Source organism: Grampus griseus (genome assembly GCF_964374135.1).
Source record: "Grampus griseus genome assembly, chromosome: 12".
Taxonomy (NCBI): Eukaryota; Metazoa; Chordata; class Mammalia; order Artiodactyla; family Delphinidae; genus Grampus; species Grampus griseus.
This window is the reverse complement of record NC_139006.1, coordinates 75,728,595-75,752,361: the sequence shown is the minus strand read 5'-3', so window position 1 is coordinate 75,752,361 and position 23,767 is coordinate 75,728,595. Positions and strand designations below refer to the sequence as shown.

The window sequence follows — 23,767 nt, the reverse complement described above, 5'->3', positions numbered from 1 at the left end:
AAAAAAGTCTTTTAAAATACAAGCTGGTAAAAAGAGATTATCACGGGCTTTCCTGGTGGCGCAGTGGTTGAGAGTCCACCTGCCGATGCAGGGGACATGGGTTCGGGCCCGTGTCCGGGAGGATCCCACATGCCGCGGAGCGGCTGGGCCCGTGAGCCATGGCCACTGAGCCTGCGCGTCCGGAGCCTGTGCTCCGCAACGGGAGAGGCCACAACAGTGAGAGGCCCGCGTACCGCAAAAAAAAAAAAAAAAAAGAGAGAGAGAGAGATTATCACTACTTCGCAGAACATAGGAGAAAATTTTTTTTTCACTTTTTATCATCTCTGAAATTGGGATGCACCTTACAATGGACAGCTTATCATAAATTAATTGGAATTCTTATTTCTTAAAGGTACATAATTGTTACACTCAATGGTATCTTAAATTTGAAAATACGGTATGTTGAATTTGGAAAATGCTATAATTGTGCCCTGCAGGTTAAGTGAGGTTGCGATTTTTCTTTTAAAAAACAAAAACAAATAACACTAATATCTATAGTCACTGTACTTTCCACTTTTATACAACATAAAGTTTAATTTATTAGACAGTTTTAATTAACCTTTATGTCACTCCATTTAAAATAGTGGGTTATAAAGTCAACTGAGTGGGTCACAAAGAGCTTTTTTTTCTTTTTTATTGTTTACTTAGGTATATTCTTTAGTGCTTTAAAATATTTATAAAATCCTGTTTGATACTATCTTCTAATTTTTTGTAATAAAGGCAAGACTTGATTTGTAACACTTTTCTTTTAATTACATGTGTAATTATATACTGGCACATGATGTAAAATATCTTCCTTACTGACAGTGTAGTCAATAAAGCTTGAAATACCTAATTTAAAACGTATTTAAAAGACTATAGAAGACTAGATATTATGCAGTCTTGAGAATGAGAAAGCTCTTTATCTACTGACATAGAAAGATACAAAAATATGTTACATGGAAAAAAAGCAAAGTGCAAAATAGTGCATAGAGTATGGTAGCATTTGCATAATTCATGGAGAGATCATATATTTCAGTTTGCTTATACATGCAGAAAATACCTCTGAAAGAATACAATACAGCTCCAATAATAGTTGGAGACTTCCATACCCCAGTTTCGATAATAGACAGAATATCTAGACGAAAGATCAGTAAGGAAATAGAGGACTTCAACAATGTAAAACAATTAGACCTAATAGACATATATAGACCACTATAGATGACAACAGCAGAATATATATTATTTTCAGGTGCACATGGAACATTCTCAAGGAGAGAACATATGTTAGGCTACAGACAATTCTCGGTAAGTTTTTAAAGATTAAAATCACACAAAGAACCTTCTCCAGCCACACTGGAAATTAAAAATCAATAACTGAAGGGAAACTGGAATATTCAGTAATATGTTGATGTTAAACAACACATTCTTAAACAACAAATGGGTCAAAGAAATAACTAAGGAAATTAAAATACTTTGAGACAAATGAAAAAGAGAAACAGAACATACCAAAATGTGTGAACTGTAGCATAAACAGGACACAGGGAAATTTATAGTTGTAATTGCCTACATTAAAAAAGCAAGATCCCAAGTCAACAACCTTGCAACAAAGAGCAAACTAAACTATGGGCCGGCTGAAAGAAGAAAATAATAAAGATTGGAGCAGAGATAAATGAAATATACACAAGGAAAACAAGAGAATCAGCAAAATCAGAAGTTGGTTCTTTGAAAAGATCAACACAATTGACAATCCTTTAGCTAGACTGACTAAGAGAAAAAGAGAGAAGATGCAAATAACTAGAATCAGAAATAAAGGAGAGGACATTAGTAGCAACCTTACAAAAAATAAAAGGATTATAAGTGAATACCATAAATGATGCTTCACCAACAAACTAGATAATCAAGAAATGAACTAATTCCTAGAATCACATAAATTACCAAAACTGAGTCAAGAGAGATAGAAAATCACAATAGACCAATAACAAGCTAATAGACTGAACAAGTAATAAAAACCCTCCCCCAAAGAAACATTCTAGGATCAAATTGATGAATTCTAAAACACATTTAAAGAATTATTAGGGGGACCGGGCCTGAGGAGCAGGGGCGGGAGCTTCGAGACTGAGGCGGCACGAGAGGACTCTGGGAGGGCTCATGCCAAGGAGTACTTCCCAGAACTTCTGCTGCCAGGGTCCTTGTCCCCACGGTGAGCCACAGCCACCCCCCACCTCTGCAGGAGACCCTCCAACACTAGCAGCTGTGTGGATGAAAGGCTCTTGGTGCTCCAGCCAGGCGTCAGGGCTGTGCCTCTGAGGTGGGACAGCCAAGTTCAGGATACTGGTCCACAAGAGACATACCAGCTCCACTTAATAACAAATGGCGAAAATCTCCAAGAGATCGCCATCTCAACGCCAAGACCCAGCTTCACTCAACGACCAGCAAGCAACAGTGCTGGACATCCTATGCCAAACAACTAGCAAGACAGGAACACAACCACACCCATTAGCAGAGAGGCTGCCTAAAATCATAATATGTCCACAGACACCCCAAAACACACCACCAGACGTGGACCTTCCCACCAGAAAGACAAGATCCAGCCTTATCCACCAGAACACAGGCACTACTCCCCTGCACCAGGAAGCCTACACAACCCACTGAACCAACCTTAGCCATTGGGGACAGACACCAAAAACAATGGGAACTACGAACCTGCAGCCTGCAAAAAGGAGACCCCAAAAAGAGTAAGTTAAGCAAAATGAGAAGACAGAGAAACACACAGCAGATGCAAGAGCAAGGCAAAAACCCACCAGACCTAACAAATGAAGAGGAAACAGGCAGTCAACCTGAAAGAGAATTCAGAATAATGATAGTAAAGATGATCCAAAATCTTGGAAATAGAATGGAAAAATTCAAGGAACATTTAACAAGGACCTAGAAGAACTAAAGAGCAAACAAACAGTGAGGAACAACACAATAAATGAAATTAAAAATTCTTTAGAAGGGATCAATAGCAGAATAACTGAGACAGAAGAATGGGTAAGTGACATGGAAGATAAAGTAGTGGAAATAACTACTGCAGAGCAGAATAAAGAAAAAAGAATGAAAAGAATTGAGGACAGTGTCAGAGACCTCTGGGACAACATTAAACACACCAACATTCAAATCATAGGGGTCCCAGAAGAAGAAGAGAAAAAGAAAGGGACTGAGAAAATATTTGAAGAGATTATAGTTGAAAACTTCCCTAATATGGGAAAGGAAATAGTTAATCAAGTCCAGGAAACACAGAGAGTCCCATACAGGATAAATCCAAGGAGAAACACACAAAGACACATATTAATCAAACTATCAAAAATTAAATACAAAGAAAAAATATTAAAAGCAGCAAGGGAAAAACAACAAACAACACACAAGGGAATCCCCATAAGGTTAACTGCTGATCTTTAAGCAGAAACTCTGCAAGCCAGAAGGGAATGACATAACATATTTAAAATGATGAAGGAGAAAAACCTACAACCACCATTACTCTACCCAGCAAGGATCTCATTCAGATTTGACAGAGAAATTAAAACCTTTACAGACAAGCATAAGATAAGAGAATTCAGCACCACCAAACCAGCTTTACAACAAATGCTAAAGCAACTTCTCTAGGCAGGAAAAACAAGAAAAGGAAAAGACCTACAATAACAAACCCAAAACAATTAAGAAAATGGTATTAGGAACATACATATCAATAATTACCTTAAATGTAAATGGATTAAATGCTTCAACCAAAATCCACAGACTGGCTGAAAGGATACAAAAACAAGACCCGTATATATGTTGTCTACAAGAGACCCACTTCAGACCTAGGGACACATTCAGACTGAAAGTGAGGGGATGGAAAAAGATATTCCATGCAAATGGAAATCAAAAGAAGCTGTAGTAACAATTCTCATATCAGACAAAACAGACTTTTAAAATAAAGACTATTACAAGAGACAAAGAAGGACAGTACATAATGATCAAGGGATCGACCCAAGAAGAAGACATAACAATTATAAATATTTATGCACCCAACATAGGAGCACCTCAATACATAAGGCAAATACTAACAGCCATAAAAGGGGAAATTGACAGTAACACAATCATAGTAGCGGACTTTAACACCCCACTTTCACCAATGGTCAGATCATCCAAAATGAAAATAAATAAGGAAACATAAGCTTTAAATGATACATTAAACAAGATGGACTTAATTGATACATATAGGACATTCCACCCCAAAACAGAAGAATACACATTCTTCTCAAGTGCTCATGGAACATTCTCCAAGATAGATCATATCTTGGGTCACAAATCAATCCTTGGTAAATTTAAGAAAATTGAAATCGTATCAAGTATCTTTTGCGAGCACAACGCTATGAGACTAGATATCAATTACAGGAAAATAACTGTTAAAAAATACAAACACATGGAGGCTAAACAATACACTACTTAATATTCAACAGATCACTGAAGAAATCAAAGAGGAAATCAAAAAATACCTAGAAACAAATGACAATGAAAACACAGCGACCCAAAACCTATGGGATGCAGCAAAAGCAGTTTTAAGAGGGAAGTTTATAGCAATACAATCCTTCCTTAAAAACAAAAAACATCTCAAGTAAACAACCTAACCTTACACCTAAAGCAATTAGAGAAAGAAGAACAAAAAAACCACAAAGTTAGCAGAAGGAAAGAAATCATAAAGATCAGATCAGAAATAAATGAAAAAATAATGAAGGAAACCATAGCAAAGATCAATAAAACTAAAAGCTGGTTCTTTGGGAAGATAAACAAAATTCATAAACCATTAGTCAGACTCATCAAGAAAAAAAGGGAGACTACTCAAATCAATAGAATTAGAAATGAAAAAGGAGAAGGAACAACTGACACTGAAGAAATACAAAGAATCATGAGAGATTACAACAAGCAACTATATGCCAATAAAATGGACAACCTGGAAGAAAAGAACAAATTCTTAGAAATGTACAACCTTCCAAGACTGAACCAGGAAGACATAGAAAATATGAACAGACCAATCAGAAGCACTGAAATTGAAACCGTGATTAAAAATCTTCCAACAAACAAAAGCCCAGGACCAGATGGCTTCACAGGCGAATTCTATCAAATATTTAGAGAAGAGCTAACACCTATCCTTCTCAAACTCTTCCAAAATATAGCAGATGGAGGAACACTCCCAAATTCATTCTATTAGGCCACTATCACCCTGATACCAACACCAGACAAAGATGTCCCAAAGAAAGAAAACTACAGGCCAATATCACTGATGAACACAGATGCAAATATTCTCAACAAAATACTAGCAAACAGAATCCAGCAGCACATTAAAAGGATCATACACCATGATCGAGTGGGGTTTATCCCAGATATGCAAGGATTCTTCAATATATGCAAATCAATCAATGTGATACACCATATTAACAAATTGAAGGAGAAAAACCATATGATCATCTCAATAGATGCAGAAAAAGCTTTCGACAAAATTCAACACCCATTTATGATAAAAACTCTCCAGAAAGTAGGCACAGAGAGAACTTACCTGAACATAATAAAGGCCATATATGACAAACCCACAGCCAACATCATCCTCAATGGTGAAAAACTGAAACCCTTTCCATTAAGATCAGGAACAAGACAAGGTTGCCCACTCTCACCACTCTTATTCAACACAGCTTTGGCAGTTTTAGCCACAGCAATCAGAGAAGAAAAGGAAATAAAAGGAATCCAAGTTGGAAAAGAAGAAGTAAAGCTGTCACTGTTTGCAGATGACATGATACTATACATAGAGAATCCTAAAGATGCTACCAGAAAACTACTAGAACTAATCAATGAATTTGGTAAAGTAGCAGGATACAAAATTAATGCACAGAAATCTCTCGCATTCCCATACACTAATGACGAAAAATCTGAAAGTGAAATTAAGAAAACACTCCCATTTACCACTGCAGTAAAAAGAATAAAGTGTCTAGGAATAAACCTACCTAAGGAGACAAAAGACCTGTATGCAGAAAATTATAAGACACTGATGAAAGAAATTAAAGATGATACAAATAGGTGGAGACATATACCATGTTCTTGGATTGGAAGAATCAACATTGTGAAAATGACTCTAATACCCAAAGCAATCTACAGATTCAATGCAATCCCTATCAGACTACCAGTGGCATTTTTCACAGAACTAGAACAAAAAATTTCACAATTTGTATGGAAACACAAAAGACCCCGAAGAGCCAAAGTAACCTTGAGAAAGAAAAACGGAGCTGGAGGAATCAGGCTCCCTGACTTCAGACTATACTACAAAGCTACAGTAATCAAGAAAGTATGGTACTGGCACAAAAACAGAAATATAGATCAATGGAACAGGATAGAAAGCCCAGAGATAAACCCATGTACCTATGGTCCCCTTATCTTTGATAAAGGAGGCAAGAATATACAATGGAGAAAAGACAGCCTCTTCAATAAGTGGTGCTGGGAAAACTGGACAGGTACATGTAAAAGTATGAAATTAGAACACTCCCTAACACCATACACATAAATAAACTCAAAATGGATTAAAGACCTAAATGTAATGCCAGACACTGTCAAACTCTTAGAGGAAAACATAGGCAGAACACTCAATGACATCAATCACAGAAAGATCCTTTTTGACTCACCTCCTAGAGAAATGGAAATAAAAACAAAAATAAACAAATGGGACCTAATGAAACTTAAAAGCTTTTGCACAGCAAAGGAAACCATAAACAAGATGAAAAGATAACCCTCAGAATGGGAGAAAATATCTGCAAATGAAGCAACTGACAAAGGATTAATCTCCAAAATTTACAAACAGCTCATGCAGCTCAATATCAAAAATACAAACAACCCAATCCAAAAATGGGCAGAAGACCTAAACAGACATTTATCCAAAGAAGATATACAGATTGCCAACAAATACATGAAAGAATGCTCAACATCATTAATCATTAGACAAATGCAAATCAAAACTACAATGAGATATCATCTCACACCAGTCAGAATGGCCATCATCAAAAAATCTACAAACAATAAATGCTGGAGAGGGTGTGGAGAAAAGGAAACCCTCTTGCACTGTTGGTGGGAATGTAAATTGATACAGCCACTATTAAAAAACTAAAAATAGAACTACCATACGACCCAGCAATCCCACTACTGGGCATATACCCTGAGAATACCATAATTCATAAAGAGTCATGTACCACAATATTCATTGCAGCTCTATTTACAATAGCCCGGTGATGGAAACAACCTAAGTGTCCATCATTGGATGAATGGATAAAGAAGATGTGGCACATATATACAATGGAATATTACTCAGCCATAAAAAGAAACGAAATTGAGTTATTTGTAGTGAGGTGGATGGACCCAGAGTCTCTCATACAGAGTGAAGTAAGTCAGAAAGAGAAAAGCAAATACCGTATGCTAACACATATATATGGAATCTACAGAAAAAAAAAAAAAGGTCATGAAGAACCTAGGGGCAAGGCGGGAATAAAGACACAGACCTACTAGAGAATGGACTTGAGGATATGGGGAGGGGGAAGGGTAAGCTGTGACAAAGTGAGAGAGTGGCATGGACATATATACACTACCAAACGTAAAATAGATAGCTAGTGGGAAGCAGCCACATAGCACAGGGAGATCAGCTCGGTACTTTGTGACCACCTAGAGGGATGTGATAGGGAGGGTGGGAGGGAGGGAGGGAGAAGCAAGAGGGAAGAGATATGGGGACATATGTATAGGTATAACTTGGTCACTTTGTTATAAAGCAGACACTGACACACCATTGTAAAGCAATTATACGCCAATAAAGATGTTAAAAAAAAAAAACTGTATTGGCAGTCCTAACCCAAGTAATTAAGTAAGAGGAAGAAATAAAAGCTATCCAAATTGGAACGAAAGAAGCAAAATATCTCTGTTTGCAGATAACATGATTCTATATAAATCTCATAGAATCCACAAAAAACTACTAGAGCTAATAAACAAATTCAGCAAAGTTTCAAGTTACAAGATCAACATACAAATGTCAGTTCTGTTTCTATATATCAGCAATGAACAACCTGAAAAGAAATTAAGGAAACAATTTCATTTACAACAGCATCCATGAGAATAAAATACTGAGAAATAAATTTTAACATGGAAGTGAAAAACTACAAAACATTGCTGAAAGACATAAATAACTGTAAAGAATCTCAAGTTCATAAATGGCAAGACTTAATGTTTGAATGTCAATATTCCCCAAAGTGATCTACAGATTCAGTGCAATCCCTTTCAAAATTCAAATGACCTTTATGGCAGAAATCAAAACTGAGCATCAAATTCATATGGAACTGAAAGGGGCCCTAAATGGCTAAACGATATTGAAAAAGAAAACAAAGCTGGAGGACTCATTCTTCCCAATTTCAAAACTTACTATAAAGCTACAGTAATCAAAATAGAGTGGAACGGGCATAAAGATAAACACAAAGACCAATGGTACAGAACTGAAAGTATAGAAATGAATGCAAACATCGACATTGAACTGATATGGCAAAGGTGCCATGACCATTCATTAGGGAAACAACTTTCTGTTCAACAAATGGTGCTGGGATATCTGGATAACTAAATGAAAAGAATAAAGTTTTGGACTCCTGCCTCACTCCATATATTAAAAAAAAAAAAAAAACTCCAAATGGATCAATGACCTAAATATAAGAGCTAAAGGTATAACACTATTAGAAGAAAACACAGGAATAAATCTTTCTGACTTCAGATTTGGTAATGGATTCTTAGATTGATATCAAAAACTCAAGCAACAAAAGAAAAAAATAGATCAATTTCATAAAAATGAAAAATATTTGTTCATCTAAGGACATTATCAACAATGTGAAAAGAAAATCTATAGGATGGGAGAAAATATTTGCAAATCATGTATGAGGTAAGGGTTTAATATCCAGAATTGTAAGAACTCTTACAATTTAAAGGCAAACAATCCACTTAAAAAATGGGCAAAGAACTTGAAAGAATACACTAGAAGCTAATAAAATTTATTGCATGTAGGATGGTGGCTCAGGGACAAGGGAAGACAAGTTTTTGTTGTACATCTTTTTATATTTAAAAGATGTTAAACCATGTGAATGTATTATTTATTCAAACCTTAAAACCTGTTTTTAATGTTTTATTTTTTTAATTACCTAGGATATTGCTATGATCAATCAGTTTACTAAGGGACATTTAAATTGTATTTACATATCAATAAAAAGGTTTATACTGATAAGAGAACACATAAAATGAGAAATAAGAAAAAATAAAAATATTAATCCTTCAATCATGAGACCTTTTTAAAAATATAGATATAAGGAACTAGGGTAAAATATTAAATACATGTAATCCAATATCAAAGGATAAAATGAAATAAAAGTTTTGACCTTTTATGCCCTGGGATTAGTTTCAAAGAAAGGCAAGGTATACTTCATTATTTACCAATTTAGTTTTGAGGGAATACAACTTTGGTATATAATAAATGGTAAATCTTCTGGTAAAACAGAATAAAGTACAAATAATTAAGTAAACAAAGATAAATGATCAATTCTTCATGAAATTATAAGTATATAAATATTTTTAAATATAAAAACCTTAAAATCAGCCAAAAAGTAAACATCATACCACAAATAAAATATATGTGTATATATAAATATGTTTACATATATATTTATATATATATAACTGATTACTGATGATGCAAATTTATAAATACTTCATGCAGTACAATCAGATTATAGTGGTAGTTTTTTATGATTAAAAAAGGGAAAATTCAAATAAAAAAGCTTAAACTACATCTCATAACAATTAGGTTTCTGTGATATTTTAAAGATTATATTAAGGAAACATAGTAAAAGGGATGCAAACATTAATGCACTGCAATGGATTATGTTACAAGCTGAAAAAGGAAAAGAAGCTCAAACACCATTCTGCCAGGCAGAACTGCAAAACAATCTGAAATTGGACACTGATCCTTCAAGACATAGAAAAATTTCCATACTTATTAATGTCTCAGAGCTATTTTTAAATATTAGGTAAAATAAAACCATCAGCAAGAAAACAGTCATGTTTATCTTTTTTAAGTTAAAAATACCTATAGGTATAAAAAATTTTTAAGCTCTACACATACATTTTCTTGAGGATCAGTACAAATTTCTTGTGCTAAACAGATAATTAAGGATAAGCTCTACATGGGTTTTGCCAATGCATTGTGTACCTATCATACTGTAGGTCCCGTGAATTATGATTAAAACCGGTGGTAAATATTAAGAGGATAACAAAAGAAACTTTTATGACACATTCTAAAATATTCTTAACCCATTAAAAGAAAATTTCTGAACTGAAAATTGATTTCATAAATTGAATAATTCAAATAATTAAGCTTGTTTGCAAATAAATCATTCACTGTCATTTAAATGAGATTACAGATAACTTTTTATTAATCTTTTATTGGCTAAATATAACTCTAAAAATAACTTTCTACAGTATTTATGGCTTATAACATAGGCAATGTGTACTAAAATAAATTTGCTACTCTATTTTGGACATTTAAAGCATCTGTCAATAACAGGTGAGCTACAAGAAAAACAAAAAAGGTACTTTCAAAAGTTATTGTAGACAATATTATAACTATCCTATCATCCTAAGACAAGTGTAATTACTGCCAAACAAATACAATAAAACTAACATTAATAATAAGTAACTACGTTTAAGAAAAGTTACATTATTAGTCCCTGTGAATGTTCAATACAAAGCATGTCTATTTCTGAAGACAAATCACGCATATCATATCAAGAGCAGAGATAAAATAAATTAGTTAACTGGTAATGTAAAAAACAGACAGTGTTCATGGCACATAAATGGACCTACAGTAATAGTTAGTGCTGCAAAAGCTAATGATGCTTTAAGCAAAATTGGAAAACATGAATACCATGCAGTTTTACTGAACTCACCTGACAGAGGTGTAAAACCATTCTCTAGGAGCAGAGATGCATGCACAAAAGTAAGAATATGATTGCAAGTAATAGACTTTAACAAAATAAAAATATAACACTAAACTTCAAAATGACAAAAAATGGACACATGATGAGATCTGGGGAATGAAAATACTTTTATGTGTCTCACCTCTCTCTTTGCCAACAGCACATTAGGAACAATGTGTGGCAGGCAGCGCCCCAGCATTAACATAACACTTTTCTCACTGTCTGCAATCCGAGACACCTAGAAAACCAAAGAGTTAATCAATGATGACACTGGAGAACTTCTGTGCATGATGGTATTGTACTTAAAGTCTATGTTTTGGACCCTGTCACCTCTGTTCCAAACACACATCCAAAATTACAATTTATGGTGATGATGATAAAAACAACAATAAGAACAACTGTAATCCCTAACGGGATAAACATTTTTATATACCAGAAATGGATTTAAAACACTGTTAAGAAGCAAGGGTGAAGACAGGGAGGCTTACAAGGCTTCAGTTCTGGGAACAAACAGGGATAACACAGGACTGGGGCAGCTTCAATGGTTTTTAATTTTGTTCTTGGGGAAAAGGTGCCCACAAAGCTACAGGCTTTGCCTAAGGTGAGAGTAGTTTGTATAATGAAGCTGCATGCAAGGAAGTCCAAGGGGGCTGACCCAGTCTTACAATGAGGATTGCCAGATTGCATCCAAACCATCCTCTAGCTCTTTCATATTCTTAATGACATTGTGGGACAGAAGCCCAAAAGAGGTGAAGTGGAATCAACCATAAAACAGCTAGAAAGGGAGGAGTGAGTATAAAGATAGGAGAAAAAAAGAAAAAAACCCTCTGAAGATAAGCCTGCAACAACAATTATAAAGGACTTGAGGAAAACAAATCTGAGAGCTAATAAACTCTGAAATCAAAGACAATCAATCCGAACCTAGGGGTAGGACAGAAATAAAGACACAGATGTAGAGAATGGACTTGAGGACACAGGGAGGGGGAAGGGTAAGCTGGGACGAAGTGGGAGAGAGAGTGGCACGGACATATATACACTATCAAATGTAAAATAGATAGCTAGTGGGAAGCAGCTGCATAGCACAGGGAGATCAGCTCCGTGCTTTGTGACCACCTAGAGGGGTGGGATAGGGAGGGTGGGAGGGAGACGCAAGAGGGAGGAGATATGGGGATATATATGTATAGCTGATTCACTTTGTTATAAAGCAGAAACTAACACACCATTGTAAAGCAATTATACTCCGATAAAGATGTTAAAAAAAAAAAAAGAAAATTACAGACAACCAAAAAAAAAAAAAAATCCAGATGCCCAGCTTCTCTTGAAAAAGACTGTTATCAGCTATGCCTTGCACAGAGAATCAGCCTAAATGGTAAGTGGGGCTGACATCCAACAGGCACTCATCTGCCACGCCAGGTATTTATCCACCAAAAGTAAGGAGTATCATTTTAATTTGCACAAAGGTGATATATAGTCTAGCAATGGCACTATCCTTGGGCCCTCACACACACACAGAAGCAATCACCTGGAAGATTTAGGCAAAGGATGTAAGTTCGAATTTACTACAGTACCCACCACTCCTTATTATTACCCTCTTGCTTCATCATATTATGAGACCTGCCTGGTTTCTTTGTAGACATTTGAGTTTACAGCTTTTGGTCAGCATCAAAAGGAAATAATACTTTTGATTTATTCAACTAAATAACCTAAGTTTAGATTCACTTTGCAGAGGTAGGTTGTTCAGCTCCTGATACCAATGCAAATACTTAGCAATTAGGCTTTACAATCATATAGACCTGGGTAGCTGTCTAACACTGGGAAATTTATGGGACTTGTCTAAAATTTCCTTATCTGGAAAATTAGACTAATATTACCTACTTTGTAAGTTTGCAAATTAAAATGCAGATTAAATGAGATGACATGTAACATAATGCTTAGTGTGTGTTAGGTATTTTTTAATGTAATTTCATGTTAACTGCTGAAATAATACCCTCACCCTGACCCTGAAGCAGGACCTTATCAGTTATTTCTGGAATCACAAATATTTGTTCAAACTTATTAGACTATAAAGCATGAAGGTGGGGGGGAAAAAAGACAATCCAAATGAAATTAAAAGTAATCTAAAAATAACTGAAATTATAAACAATATGTACACTTGATTTGGTTTTCTGAATTATATCATAGAGAGGCATATAACCATATGTCAGTAGACATAACAAATTAAAACTAGACTGTAAAAGGCCACTCTAATACTAAACAAAGCTTTAACCTAAAGACAAAAATAATCAACTACTTTCCTTAAAAGTTAAAATTTTAGGAACTATTTCTTAGAGCATTATTTTAAATACTAGATTTGTACTTGAAATAGAGTCTTATCACAATTATTTTTGGGTAAGATGCTAAAAAGAAAAACTGAATGTTTTAAGAAAGTTTGAAAGAATCTGGTATAATTTACCTCTGATCCTAAACGACTATCTGCTGACATTCGACAGAAAGAGAGTAGTGCTTGATGGAAAGCAGGAGACAACTTCCTAGAAGAAAATATTGAATGAAAATGGGACAATACCAAATAGTTACCACTGGCATTTAAGGAGAAAGTAAGTTGCAGGTTATAATTCCCATCCTTGCATGAACCCTAACCCACAAATGTTAACTGAATATCTCAGCCACAAAAGACTTAAAGGTCACTTCAGTGGAAAATTATACTGGGGAAAAGAAATCAGCAATAGATGCTGATCTTAAAAGAGCTTGATGTTATGGGAATGAATGACTTATAAATGTTAGTGGATTAAACCTGAAGTGGTATGGCAGGTCAATGACCACAGAAAGTGTTTGTAAAACATGAAATGAGGATTTTTTTTTCTTCCCTAATTCTCTATGATCCCAGAAAGGTAAACAGTGGAGACAAAGGTTGACCTGGTATGTTGCTGAGAAGTTTTACAGATCTATATAATGATAATGATAATCCTTAATGTTAGAAACCCACGTAAAAGAATTAAAAATTAAAGATATATGAAGGAGAGGCTTGTTCAACATTCATGATATATCTCAAAGGAAGTATTTTTGTAATTGAAAATATTAGCCTATTTATGTTTAATAAAAAAGGTTAAAACATTTATATTTTAAAACAACACTGGTCTCTACATAATAGTATTCATAATATTGTAACTATGAGTTGTACTTTATGTGCTCTATCTACAAAGAAAAGGGCTAACACCAAAATTACATAATAGAGGTTATTTAGTATACATCACAAAGTGGCCCCCAGTAACATCTCATTGTGGAGTTACTGTGCCAAAGCTTAAGCCTATTTGCTTGTTATGTTTCCCCTCCCATATTCTTTCAGTGGAGAGAGCTATAATGCATCCAATTGCCTATGCCAGAAAGCCTTTATCCTTCCCTTTCTTTTAATCTCCTAATCCAATCAATCTTTTACTTTCTAACTATCTTGTAAATCTATCCACTTCTTTCTAATACAGGAAATTCAATCATTTCTTACTTGGATTCTTCCAACAGATATCCTACTAGTCTCCTTTCTTCCAGTCTTGCTACCCTCCAATTACCTCTACCCTAGAGGACTCTTTCTAAAACTTAGATGCCATCACGTCCCAACTCTCTAAAATGAGTTAACACGACTTATATGACTTAGTCTTTGCTTAATTCTCCAACTTCATCTGTCATTCTTCTCACTTGCATTCTTTGCTTCAACCTTAATAAATTCTTCTTAGCTCGCAAAGTGCACAGTGTTCTCCCTGCACATGCTGTTCTCTCTTAGTGGGAAGACTTCGTCTTATTTCTTTGTCTGGTTAACTACTACTTAGTCATCAGGTCTAAAGTTAGATAATACTTCTTCCCTGAAATCTTTCCTGCTCTGATGCCTAGGTTAGGTGCCCTGATTGTGTGTTCCCAAAGCAAGGTGAACTTCTCTTATATTACTACTCTTCGTACTTATAATAATTATCTGTCGGCCTCTTTCATACTGTAAGGTTTGTAACTGAAGGGATGACCATATGTTTGGTTACCATTATACTCCTCGTTAAGACTGCCTGACATATAGTTAAGAGCTAAAAAAATTAGTTGAAGAAATTTAACAGTCATCTTTCTCCAGAGAGTGGCTTTGGTGTATCAAAGGAGATATATGGAAGTACTCCTAAACAGTAAGAACTATTACGAATGCCACTGTTATTGAATATCATTTTTATAACTGTATCTTAACCATATTTAATTAAATGCACTTTGAGGATTGGGCTGTGTCTATTTCAACCCCCATAATACCTAAAAATACACACACACACACACACACACACACACACTTAAGCAGGTACACAGAAAGTTGTGGCACATGAGTGGAAAGATTTGCTTGGGAAAAAAAAAATCAAATACTTCTCACTAATAATGAGTACCTTTAAGTCTAAAACAAATTAGTCATGCTTTCCTATTACATCCCAACACTTGGTATAATATTCCTCCATTTAATAGGAGGAGGAGGAAGCATGGCTTTGTGGCTCAGAACGTACCATAGGGTAATTTGTGAGGATTAACTAAGTTAGTATACATAAAGCGTGTAGAACTGTGCCTGACATATAAAAAAGAACTCAGTAAATGTTCCTTTCTTAACATTTTTCACATTAAAATGTAAATAATTTTAAACACATTTTGTCTCCTCTACTAGAAAACATAATCATGACGGGCAAGGGACCATGCTTTTGTCATCTGAGTTCAATCACTGCAATCCAATAAAAACTAAATGAATTAAGAGAATATTAATGATACAATATTAGTAATGGAAGCAGACACAGGAAAAAGGCCTAAGATTAATAGCTAATCCCCTCTTTAGTACAGGCAACTATTCAGTACCAAAACCTTCTCCTGAGTCTGATAATGACTGTAGAATACAGAAAAGGTAAAAAGCACTGGGTAAAATACAGCACATAAAACATACATATTACTTATGGGTTTAAGTACTCGGCTAAGATAGGACCTATCTCCTTTATGGTCTATTCCTTGTTAATACAATTTAACTTAGTAATTACTTGTGTTTTTTTTTTTTTTTTTTTTTTTTTTGGTGACATGGACTTTGCTATGTGTTAAGTTCATGCCAAACATAAAAATTCATACATCTGATCTGCAAAATAAGAACTGAAACTCTTCTATTTTGACAATGTTCTAAATAGCTGAAAGATGCCTTTCAAAACACAGGATGCATACTAACCTATTGGGTTTATCAAAATGGACTGTGCTTTTATTTGATGGAGAAGAAGATGGCATTCCTTCTCTTTCTCTCCTGGGGAAAGAACGTGGGAAATTCTCTTTAGGAATAGTGGAATCAATTTCATCTGATTTTGAAAGATGGATATCCTTGTTTTCTCCCATGTCTGAACTATTTATAACTGAATTCTGTCCACTGTCTTCAGAGTCCTTGTGGGGAGACTGATCCAAAGAAGGCTGAACAGAGTCACAAACTACAGGGCTGGCAAAGTGTTCATTTTTGAGGAAGTCCATTTCACTGTAGAAAGGAAGAGAAATTATCAGAGAATAACTGTATTTTTTTAAAACTTTGGCAATAGCATAAACCTCATAATGGGTTTAATGGTTTAAAAGTATAACATATTAATAGAAAGTGGTTTGGCAACTGATTAATCTCTTCTGCACCATATACACTGATGCTTCATATACCTAGAAGTGCAGCTACAAACACTTATAAAGCATAAAAATGGTTTTATAAACTATGCTTTGGATTAGCACTTAACATTCTTCATCTGCAAAATGGAGAAAATTCTACAGAATTAAGAATTAAATGAAATAACGAATGGGAAATATGTACAACACTAATGTGAAAAGCTATTTTATTACTACTGATACAACTTGGAGAAAATAAAAAATATCTTATTTCTTGGTTCCAAGACATATGCAATTACATGGTTATTACGGGGACAACTTTTTTGGGGAAAAAGGACACTTTAAGTATATAAGCAACTATAAGACTTTTTTCCAGAAGTATTACGATATGAAAAATTATGTCTTACAACTGAAATGTTATCTTATATATTTATATAATCTGTCAATTTCTTTAAAAACTTTAAGAGGTTTTTTGGAAATAATGATTAAGTACTAACCTTTCAAGTCTTCTGATTTGTTCCATCAAAGACCATTTCTCACTATTTAATAAACTAATTTTATCTTCTAATTTCTTTACTAGCAAGGAGTTCTAAAATCAAAATGGGAGAAAAACAGAAACTCAAGATCTCATAGTATGCTTTTATGCAGTTTAAACACTTTTTGTGGACTGGATTACTTAGTTAATACCTCTCACCTCTACAGCAGCAGGAGTTTCAAGGGTTGGAGGAAGGTTAACTAAAATTGGTGTCAGAGCCTCTAATTCATCTTCTTCTACACCACTGGCCACATCCACAAGATCTTTCCCAGTCACTTGATGATTTCCAAAATCTCGGTAGAGTTGCAATAAGTCTGGAGGTTTTGGAATGTTTAATCCTACATCATCCCATAGTTCAAAATCCTAAAAGATAAAAAAATAATAATATAAAAATATCTATGTGGCAGTTTTATCTTGCATTTTTGAAATTTATCTTTTTTTAACAACTTTATTGGAGTATAATTGCTTTAAAATGGTGTGTCAGTTTCTGCTTTATAACAAAGTGAATCAGTTATACCTATACATATGTCCCCATATCTCTTCCCTCTTGTGTCTCCCTCCCTCCCACCCTCCCTATCCCACCCCTCTAGGTGGTCACAAAGCACCGAGCTGATCTCCCTGTGCTATGCAGCTGCTTCCCACTAGCAATCTATTTTACATTTGGTAGTGTATATATGTCCATGCCACTCTCTTTGTCCCAGCTTACCCGACCCCCTCCGCGGATCCTCAAGTCCATGCTCTAGTACATCTGCGTCTTTATTCCTGCCTTGTCCCTGGATTCTTCATGAATTTTTTTTTTTTTTTTTAGATTCCATATATATGTGTTAGCATACGGTATTTGTTTTTCTCTTTCTGACTTACCTCACTCTGTATGACAGACTCTAGGTCCATCCACCTCACTACAACTAACTCAATTTTGTTTCTTCTTATGGCTGAATAATATTCCACTGTATATATCTGCCACATTTTCTTTATCAATTCATCTGTTGATGGACACTTAGGTTGCCTCCATGTCCTGGCTATTGTAAATAGAGCTGCAATGAACACTGTGGTACGTGACTCTTTTTGAATTATGGTTTTCTCAGGGTATATGCCCAGTAGTGGGATTGCTGGGTTGTATGGTAGTTCTACTTTTAGTTTCTTAAGGAACCTCCATACAGTTCTCCATAGTGGCTGTAGCAATTTACATTCCCACCAACAGTGCAAGAGGGTGCCCTTTTCTCCACACCCTCTCCAGCATTTATTGTTTCTAGATTTTTTGATGATGGCCATTCTGACTGGTGTGAGATGATATCTCATTGTAGTTTTGATTTGCATTTCTCTAATGATTAATAATGTTGAGCATTCTTTCATGTGTTTGTTGGCAATCTGTATATCTCCTTTGGAGAAATGTCTATTTAGGTATTCTGCACATTTTTGGATTGGGTTGTTTTTTTAATATTGAGCTCCATGAGCTGTTTATATTATTTGGAAATTAATCCTTTCTCCATTGATTCGTTTGCAAATATTTTCTCCCATTCTAAGAGTTGTCTTTTCGTCTTGTTTGTAATTTCCTTTGCTGTGCAAAAGCTTTGAAGTTTCATTAGGTCCCATTTGTTTATTTTTGTTTTTATTTCCATTACTCTAGGAGGTGGATCAAAAAAGATCTTGCTGTGATTTATGTCAAAGACTGTTCTTCCTATGTTTTCCTCTAAGAGTTTTGTAGTGTCCGGTCTTACGTTAAGGTCTCTAATCCATTTTGAATTTATTTTTGTGTATGGTGTTAGGGAATGTTCTAATTTAATTCTTTTACATGTAGCTGTCCAGGTTTCCCAGCACCACTAATTGAAGAGACTATCTTTTCTCCATTGTCTTGCCTCCTTTGTCATAGTTGACCATAGATGTGTGAGTTTATCTATGGGCTTTCTATCCTGTTCCATTGATCTATATTTCTATTTTTGTGGCAGTACCATATTATCTTGATTACTGTAGCTTTGTAGTATAGTGTGAAGTCAGAGAGCCTGATTCCTCCCGCTCTGTATTCTTCTCTAAAGACCGCTTTGGCTATTCGGGGTCTTTTGTGTCTCCAAACAAATTTTAAGATTTTTTGTTCTAGTTCTGTAAAAAATGCCATTGGTAATTTGATAGGGATTCCATTGAATTTGTAGATTGCTTTGGGTAGTATAGTCATTTTCACAACATTGATTCTTCCAATCCAAGAAGATGGTATATCTCTCCATCTGGGTGTATCACCTTTCATTTCTTTCATCAGTGTCTTATAATTTTCTGCATACAGATCTTCTGTCTCCTTAGGTAGGTTTATTCCTAGATATTTTATTCTTTTTGTCGCAATGGTAAAATGGGAGTGTTTTCTTAATTTCACTTTCACATTTTTCATCATTAGTGTATAGGAATGCAAGAGATTTCTGTGCATTAATTTTGTATCCTGCTACTTTACCAGATTCATTGATTAGCTCTAGTAGTTTTCTGGTAGCATCTTTAGGATTCTCTATGTATAGTATCATGTCATCTGCAAACAGTGACAGCTTTACTTCTTCTTTTCCAATTTGGATTCCATTTATTTCTTTTTCTTCTCTGATTGCTGTAGCTAAAACTTCCAAAACTATGTTGAATAAGAGTGGTGAGAGTGGGCAACCTTGTCTTGTTCCTGATCTTAATGGAAAGGGTTTCAGTTTTTCACCATTGAGGATGATGCTGGCTGCATATTTGTCATATATGGCCTTTATTATGTTGAAGTAAGTTCTCTCTATGCCTACTTTCTGGAGGGTTTTTATCATAGATGGGTGTTGAATTTTGTCAAAAGCTTTCTCTGCATCTATTGAGATGATCATATGGTTTTTCTCCTTCAATTTGTTAATATGGTGTATCACACTGATTAATTTGTGTATACTGAAGAATCCTTGCATTCCTGGGATAAACCCCACTTGATCATGGTGTATGATCCTTTTAATGTGCTGCTGGATTCTGTTTGCTAGTATTTTGTTGAGGATTTTTGCATCTATGTTCATCAGTGATATTGGCCTGTAGTTTTCTTTCTTTGAGACATCTTTGTGTGGTTTTGGTATCATGGTGATGGTGACCTCGTAGAATGAGTTTGGAAGTGTACCTCCCTCTGCTCTATTTTGGAAGAGTTTGAGAAGGATAGGTGTTAGCTCTTCTCTAAATGTATGACAGATTCGCCTGTGAAGCCATCTGGTTCCGGGCTTTTGTTTGTTGGAAGATTTTTAATCACAGTTTCAGTTTCAGTGCTTCTGATTGGTCTGTTCATATTTTCTATATCTCCTGCTTCAGTCTCAGCACACTGTGCATTTCTAAGAATTTGTCCTTTTCTTCCAGGTTGTCCATTTGATTGACATATAGTTGCTTGTAGTAATCTCTCATGATCCTTTGTGTTTCTGCAGTCAGTTGTTCCTTCTCCTTTTTTATTTCTAATTCTATTGATTTGAGCCTTCTCCCTTTTTTTCTTGATGAGTCTGGCTAATGGCTTATGAATTTTGTTTATCTTCTCAAAGAACCAGCTTTTAGTTTTATTGATCTTTGCTATGGTTTCCTTCATTTCTTTTTCATTTATTTCTGATCTGATCTTTATGATTTCTTTCCTTCTGCTAACTTTGTGGTTTTTTTGTTCTTCTTTCTCTAATTGCTTTAGGTGTAAGGTAAGGTTGTTTACTTGAGTTGTTTCTTGGTTTTTGAGGTACGATTTTATTGCTATAAACTTCCCTCTTAAAACTGCTTTTGCTGCATCCCAAAGGTTTTGGGTCGCTGTGTTTTCATTGTCATTTGTTTCTAGGTATTATTTGATTTCCTCTTTAATTTCTTCAGTGATCTCTTGGCTATTAAGTAGTGTATTGTTTAGCCTCCATGTGTTTGTATTTTTACAGATTTTTTCCTGTAATTGATACATAGTCTCATAGCGTTGTGGTCAGAAAAGATACTTGATACGATTTCAATTTCCTTAAATTTACCAAAGCTTGATTTGTGGCCCAAGATATGATTTATCCTGGAGAATGTTCCATGAGCACATAAAAAGAATGTGTATTCTGTTGCTTTTGGATGGAATGTCCTATAAATATCAATTAAGTCCATCTTGTTTAATGTATCATTTAAAGCTTGTGTTTCCGTATTTATTTTCATTTTGGATGATCTGTCCATTGGTGAAAGTGGGGTGTTAAAGTCCCCTACTATGATTGTGTTACAGTCGATTTCCCCTTTTATGGCTGTTAGTATTTGCCTTATGAATTGCGCTGCTCCTGTGCTGGGTGCATAAATATTTACAGTTGTTGTATCTTCTTCTTGGATTGATCCCTTGATCATTATGTACTGTCCTTCTTTGTCTCTTATAATAGTCTTTGTTTTAAAGTTTATTTTGTCTGGTATGAGAATTGCTTCTCCAGCTTTCTTTTGATTTCCATTAGCATGGAATATCTTTTTCCATCCCCTCACTTTCAGTCTGTATGTGTCCCTAGGTCTGAAGTGGGTCTCTTGTAGACAGCATATATATGGATCTTGTTTTTTATGCATTCAGCCAGTCCATGTCTTTTGGCTGGAGCATTTAAACCATTCATATTTAAGGTAATCATTGGTATGTATGTTCCTATTACCATTTTCGTAATTGTTTTGGGTTTGTTATTGTAGGTCTTTTCCTTCTCTTGTGTTTCCTGCCTAGAGAAGTTCCTTTAGTATTTGTTGTAAATCTGGTTTGGTGGTGCTGAATTCTCTTAGTGTGTGCTTGTCTGTAAAGCTTTTAATTTCTCCGTCAAATCTGAATGAGATCCTTGCCTGGTAGAGTAATGTTGGTTGTAGGTTCTTCTCCTTCATCACTTTAAATATGTCCTGCCACTCCCTTGTGGCTTGCAGAGTTTCTGCTGAAAGATCAGCTGTTAACCTTATGGGGATTCCCTTGTGTGTTATTTGTTGTTTTTGCCTTGCTGCTTTTAATATTTTACCTTTGTATTTAATTTTTTTTTTTTGCTGCATGCGGGCCTCTCATGGCTGTGACCTCTCCCATTGCAGAGCACAGGCTCCAGACGCACAGGCTCTGCGGCCATGGCTCATGGGCCCAGCCCCTCTGTGGCATGAGGGATCCTCCCAGACCGGGGCACGAACCCACGTCCCCTGCATCAGCAGGCGGACTCTCACCCACTGCGCCACCAGAGAAGCCCTGATAGTTTGATTAATATGTGTCTTGGCATGGTTATCCTTGGGTTTATCCTGTATGGGACTCTCTGTGCTTCCTGAACTTGACTATTTCCTTTCCCATATTAGGGAAGTTTTCAACCATAATCTCTTCAAATATTTTCTCAGTCCCTTTCTTTCTCTCTTCTTCTTCTGGGACCCCTAAAATTTGAATGTTGGTGTGTTTAATGTTGTCCCAGAGGTCTCTGACACTGTCCTCAATTCTTTTCATTCTTTTTTCTTTATTCTGCTCTGCAGTAGATATTTCCACTATTTCATCTTCCAGGTCATTTATCTGTTCTTCTGCTTCAATTATTTTGCTATTGATCCCTTCTAGAGAACTTTTAATTTCATTTATTGTGTTGTTCATCACTGTTTGTTTGCTCTTTAGTTCTTCTAGGTCCTTGTTAAACGTTTCTTGTATTTTCTCCATTCTATTTCTGAGACTTTGGATCATCTTTACTATCATTATTCTGAATTCTTTTTCAGGTAGACTGCCTATTTCTTCTTCATTCGTTAGGTCTGGTGGGTTTTGCCTTGCTCCTTCATCTGCTGTTTGTTTTTCTGTCTTCTCATTTGGCTTCACTTACTGTGTTTGGGGTCTCCTTTTCACAGGCTGCAGGTTAGTAGTTCCCGTTGTTTCTGGTGTCTGTCCCCAGTGGCTAAGGTTGGTTCAGTGGGTTGTGTAGGCTTCCTGGTGGAGGGGACTAGTGCCTGTGTTCTGGTGGGTCAGCCTGGATCTTGTCTTTCTGGTGGGCAGGTCCACGTCTGGTGGTGTGTTTTGGGGTGTCTGTGGCCTTATTATAATTTTAGGCAGCCTCTCTGCTAATGGATGGGTTTGTGTTCCTGTGTTGCTAGTTGTTTGGCACAGGGTGTACAGCACTGTAGCTTGCTGGTCGTTGAGTGAAACTGGGTCTTCGCGTTAAGATGGAGATCTCTGTGAGATCTCTGAGCTGAGAGGTCTCTTGTAGACCAGTGTCCTGACTTTGGCTGTCCCACCTCCGACACACAGCCCTGACGCCTGGCTGGAGCACCAAGAGCCTGTCATCCACACAGCTCAGAATAAACGGGAGAAAAAAAAGAAAGAAAGAAAGAAAATAAAATAAAGTAAAGTGAAATAAAATAAAGTTATTATAATAAAAAATAAAAAATAATTATTAAGGAAAAATTTTTGAAAAGTAATAAAAAAACAACAAAAAAACGGACAAACAGAACCCTAGGACAAATGGTAAAAGCAAAGCTATACAGACAAAATCACACAGAAGCATCCACATACACATTCACAAAAAGAGAAAAAGGGGAAAAAAAATGTATCATTGACCCCAAAGTCCACCTCCTTAATTTGGGATGATTCATTGTCTATTCA

At 35.6% G+C, this 23,767-nt stretch overlaps 1 protein-coding gene across 4 annotated transcripts in view; it reads right to left on the bottom strand.

Annotated features, from left to right (window-relative positions):
• Window positions 1-23,767, bottom strand: part of RELCH (RAB11 binding and LisH domain, coiled-coil and HEAT repeat containing) — a 121,942-nt gene that overhangs the window by 63,598 nt on the left and 34,577 nt on the right. For 2 of the 4 annotated variants that reach the window (XM_082667671.1, XM_082667672.1), the window contains exons 6-11: window positions 17,386-17,589; window positions 17,189-17,280; window positions 16,285-16,578; window positions 13,528-13,603; window positions 11,218-11,313; window positions 11,046-11,069 (exon numbers count right to left, since the gene is read on the bottom strand). In XM_082667671.1, the coding sequence (XP_082523797.1) occupies window positions 11,046-11,069; window positions 11,218-11,313; window positions 13,528-13,603; window positions 16,285-16,578; window positions 17,189-17,280; window positions 17,386-17,589 (786 nt within the window). The remainder of the gene's footprint in view (window positions 1-11,045; window positions 11,070-11,217; window positions 11,314-13,527; window positions 13,604-16,284; window positions 16,579-17,188; window positions 17,281-17,385; window positions 17,590-23,767) is intronic. The other 2 variants (XM_082667673.1, XM_082667674.1) reach the window with 1 other exon arrangement.